Raw genomic sequence first — 4391 nt, forward strand, 5'->3', positions numbered from 1 at the left:
ACAAAAGACTGAAAATTTCACAAAATCTACTGACAACTTATAAATAAAATAATGACTACTAATATATTAAGTACATACACATACTCTTTTTTCTCTAAAATAGATGTGGTTACAGAGTATATTTTATTCTTTAGCTGCTGAGTTTTCTGCTTATCATGTTATAATTCTCTTTTATGTCATTAAATATTCTTGAGAAAAGGGAACATCAAAATGGAGACACAAAGGGTAAAAGGCGAACCAATATAACAGCAATACTTACAAAACTATTAGGTGTAAACCAACTGTGTACAACTTATGGGGGGAAAGGAAATCGGAGAGGAGGGAAGGAGGGAGAAAAATAAGGGAGGAGGTAACAAGCTTGATAAGAAATGTACTCACTGCCTTATGTATGAAACTGTAACCCCCTCTGTACATCACTTTGACAATAAATAAAAAAGGAAACAAATAGTGTTTTTAATGATTGATAGCATTCCTTTGTATTAGAAACCTTAATCTATTTGTCAAATTTGCTACCATCAAATATTTAGAATTTTTCCACCTAATTTTTTAAAGTATCACAGCAATGATGATGATGATACATATTTGTGATTGCCTACATAATTTTTTTTTTGTCAGTCATGTGGCTTGAACTCCGGGCCTGAGCACTGCCCTTGAGCTCTTCAGCTCAAGTCAAGAACTCTACCATTTGAACCACAGCACCACTTTCAGTTTTCTAGTGGTTAATTGGAGATAAGAGTCTCACAGACTTTCCTGCCCAGGCTGGCTTTGAATCCTGATCCTCAGATCTCAGCCTCCTGAGTAGCTAAGATTACAGGCATGAGCCACCGGTGCCCAGCTTTATTTAATTTGTGTGCTAGTTCTAGGGCTTGAATTCAGGGCCTTGGTGCTATCTTTGAGCTTTTTGCTCAAGGCTAGTCATCCATCACTTGAGCCACAAGCTCCACTTCTAGCTTTTTGGTAGTTGGTGATAGGAGTCTCACAGATGTTTCTGCCTAGGCTGACTTTGAACTGCAATCCACAGACCTCAGCCTCTTGTGTTGCTAGGATTATAAGCATGAGCCACTGGCACCTGGTTATATTTTTATGTTATGTTATTTATTTATTATCATCTGCTTGTAATAAGTTTCTAGTGATGAAGTTACCTAGGAAAACAAGATGCATATTGTGGGCTCTCTCATATCTTGCCTGCTTCTGTATGCTGGAACGATTTGCAACTTCACCTGTGGGACATGAGGTAATTGTTTCTTGTATCCTTTCCTGCATTGACCATCATTATTTCTCAAGCTATTACCACCTTGAAAGCAAAACTCAATGGCTCATAGTTTAACTTGTACTTATTAATAATGAAGCTGAACATTTTTCCATTTACATGTTAGTTGAATTTCTGCCTATGTAAATTCACGTTCTTTGTCCATTTTTCTACTGGTTTACATGCCATTTCTAAAATACACTTTAATTAATTATAGTTTTTAAACTTAATACTATTTATCTCTACCTTTTTGATTGTTAATCTTCAAATGTATAATTAATTGTAATTTACTTTATGACTAACATTCGTTGCAATTTTGCCTTCTGTTGTTAATTATGACTTTTTACTTGAAGCTATTTTATATCTACTTTGATTGCTAATCTTACAAATTTGTTCCCTTTTTTAATATAATTGCTGTTATCTAATTTGAGTCTTTCTAAATACTTCTTCCAATCATTCTCATTGCCTTATATAATCCTTTTTTAATCCCCCTCCCTATTTCTCTTGAACATTGTCTCTGCTTTTAATTATCTTTCAAAATGAGTTTCAAATTAATACAAAGAAGAGTGGGAACAGCAATTGGGAGGCTGGGAGAGTCCATGAAGCTCATGGGAGTCTGGAAGCCTTTTTACTCAGACCCCTGAGGTTAGTCTTCTACTGTGCTTTCTTCTCTTCCAAGGTTGATTCCTTGGCCCTTTGGGGGGAGCTAACAGTACAGTGCTTCTGACCACAGAAACAGCTTGCTTGTGCTTGAGGAGGGATGACCCTACCTCTGAACTCCGGACCCTGCACCCACAGTCTTATGTACAGCTATGAGATGATACATGGAGTCTCTGACATATTTTTGGGTAAGCTGATTTTTAACAACAATATTCTATGATGGAAGAGGTTGAAGAAAAGAAAAGGTGGAATATAACATCTAAAGGACGGCCCTGCGCAAAGTGTCTCCCTCCCAACATGGGTGAGAAAGTAGAGGTCATTACACAATGTCTGTTCCCACTTTCTCTCTCTTTCACCCATGAACTCTTTGAAGGTAGAACTATGTCACATAGACCTTTGTATTCTGCCCAGAGAGGGTCCCTAATCTTTGTAAATGACTCGTAAAAGTTTAATGTGAACTAAGTGTAGTCTCTTTTGTAAAGAGCCCGCATGGTGATGGAGAACCTTAGGGTAACCACAACTTTGTATATAGAAAGGTAAAACCCAAGCTGAGACCTTGGGTATTGCTTTGAATTTCTGAAGCTGGAGGTCTCCGTAGCTCTTATGAGGGTAAAATATGTGTAGCTTTATCAACAGTTATGCAGGTTCCAGGAAAGTTCTCTTTAATTAGTTGATCTTAAAAAGCAGTTTTTTTTAATTACATAGAATTTAATATGCCTTATCCAGACACAGTACAATAACAAAATTCAGGCCCAGTTTGATCTAAAGTAACGCAATAAACATTATTTCTGATACTAAGATTAGGAATAATATGAATTCATGTGTCCATACATATCAGCAGTACAGAGGCATGGAGCTGCAGCCAAGGCCATTCCAGTATCACATTCCAGGTGTCATACGTTTTCCTGCATCACTATGCTCTCTCTGGAAACTAGGCTCCTGGAGGAAAGGAGATGTTTGCTCGGTTTGGGATTTGCTACAACACAGAGCAGTATTCAGTAAAGAGTCTCTTATGGTCTAGATATAGTTTGTTCCGCACATGTTCATGTGCTGAAGGATTGGTCCTTGATAGAATGGTAGGATTTTTTAGAGGTGGGCCTAACGGAAGGTGACTAAGGGTTTTCCAGCAGGCCCATGGCATCATGGGACCGTCATACACAGTGCCATCGGCCATGTTTTGACATTGCAGGAGGCTAGAAGCAACTAGAGGTTGCCTGTGAACCAAACTCTGAGCCAAAATGAACTTCTTTTCCTTATAAAGAAACCAATCTCAGGTATTTTGTTACAACAATAAGAAATGGACTAAGATACGCCATAGAATTTGTGGTATTTAGTTAAATGGGGAAACAATATAAAAAGCCGACAATCATTAATATGACAGTGGATCTAAATTTAGATATTCAAACAAAGTGATTCTTGCCTATTCTGGAGTAAACTGTTAGGGGAAAAGGGAAGAGACCATTAGACCAAGTAATAGCACTAAAACCTTCAAGACTATGGAATAGTAGAAAGAATCATGGCAGCTTTCGTCAGTGAAAATGACTGGAATTTAAAACATACTTTAATGAGAATACTTTGTCATTGACTTTAGATGAAAGACACTTGCATTTTTAATCTGCAACTGTTGTGTCGTCAGGACTCTGCTCCTTGCTCAACAGGCTTTAGATGCCACTGCACTACTAACTCTCCTGTGCTTTTGAGACAAGTGTTGGACATATTCTCTTCTGTTGGAAGTCCTTGTGGCAGCTTCAGGGGCTTGATTCTTATCAAGTGCTTGTCTATTTTCAGTTTTGCATTCACCAAAGGAATGTTCTTGTGGACTTGAGGGGTATGTGCCTTTTGTAATCCAAGCATCTTTATAATATCTTTTTCCCAATATGGACGTCTTTGTGTACTTCTTATTCTAGTAACAATGTGTAGCTTGTGAAGATGCTGTGGATCCCCGCTATACTTTTCATAATCTTCAGGTGAAGCCTGAAACACTTTATCTGGAATTCTTGATCTGGTAAATTTATGACGAATCCAATTTGTACAAATGAGAGACTCCACGTCTTTTGTCCCAGTCTGTAGTTGGCCTGGGGGTATCTGGACTACTGAGCGCAAAATCCCTGCCATAAAGGTAGTACTGTTCTCTTTAGAGGGTCAGGGTGAAGAATGCAGCATTTACAGAGCCCAGCGGGCCGCAAGTCCAACTGCCATTGCCCACCGAGGGGACGCCAAACAGAGGCCAGGCTGTGCGTCTTAAAAAGCAGTTTTTATAGTTTAATAGAAGACAACTAAGATCTAGGCACCCTCTTTCCTCAGCCTTCCTGAGTGTATGAGTGGCTGGACGCCCAGAAGCTTCTGCTACCGTTGTCCTTATGTTCATACCTGGACTAACAGGCCTGGTCTGTGAAGGCAAAGGCACTAGGATGGCTGGCCTTCTGTGAGTAAACTATGGCTTGACTCCAAGAGAGACAATAGAAGTGGGAGAAAGGAAGAA

The 4391-nt window shown here is 38.9% G+C and overlaps 1 protein-coding gene across 1 annotated transcript; it reads right to left on the bottom strand.

Moving 5' to 3' along the window:
* Positions 1-3448: 3448 nt before the first annotated feature.
* LOC125347155 (39S ribosomal protein L30, mitochondrial-like) lies at positions 3449-4143 on the bottom strand. Its single transcript, XM_048340246.1, has one exon. The coding sequence runs from the start codon at positions 4022-4024 to the stop codon at positions 3542-3544; it is 483 nt and encodes a 160-aa protein (XP_048196203.1). The 5' UTR covers positions 4025-4143; the 3' UTR covers positions 3449-3541.
* Between the last annotated feature and the right edge of the window lie 248 nt (positions 4144-4391).

This window comes from Perognathus longimembris, chromosome 2, assembly GCF_023159225.1.
Source record: "Perognathus longimembris pacificus isolate PPM17 chromosome 2, ASM2315922v1, whole genome shotgun sequence".
NCBI lineage: Eukaryota > Metazoa > Chordata > Mammalia > Rodentia > Heteromyidae > Perognathus > Perognathus longimembris.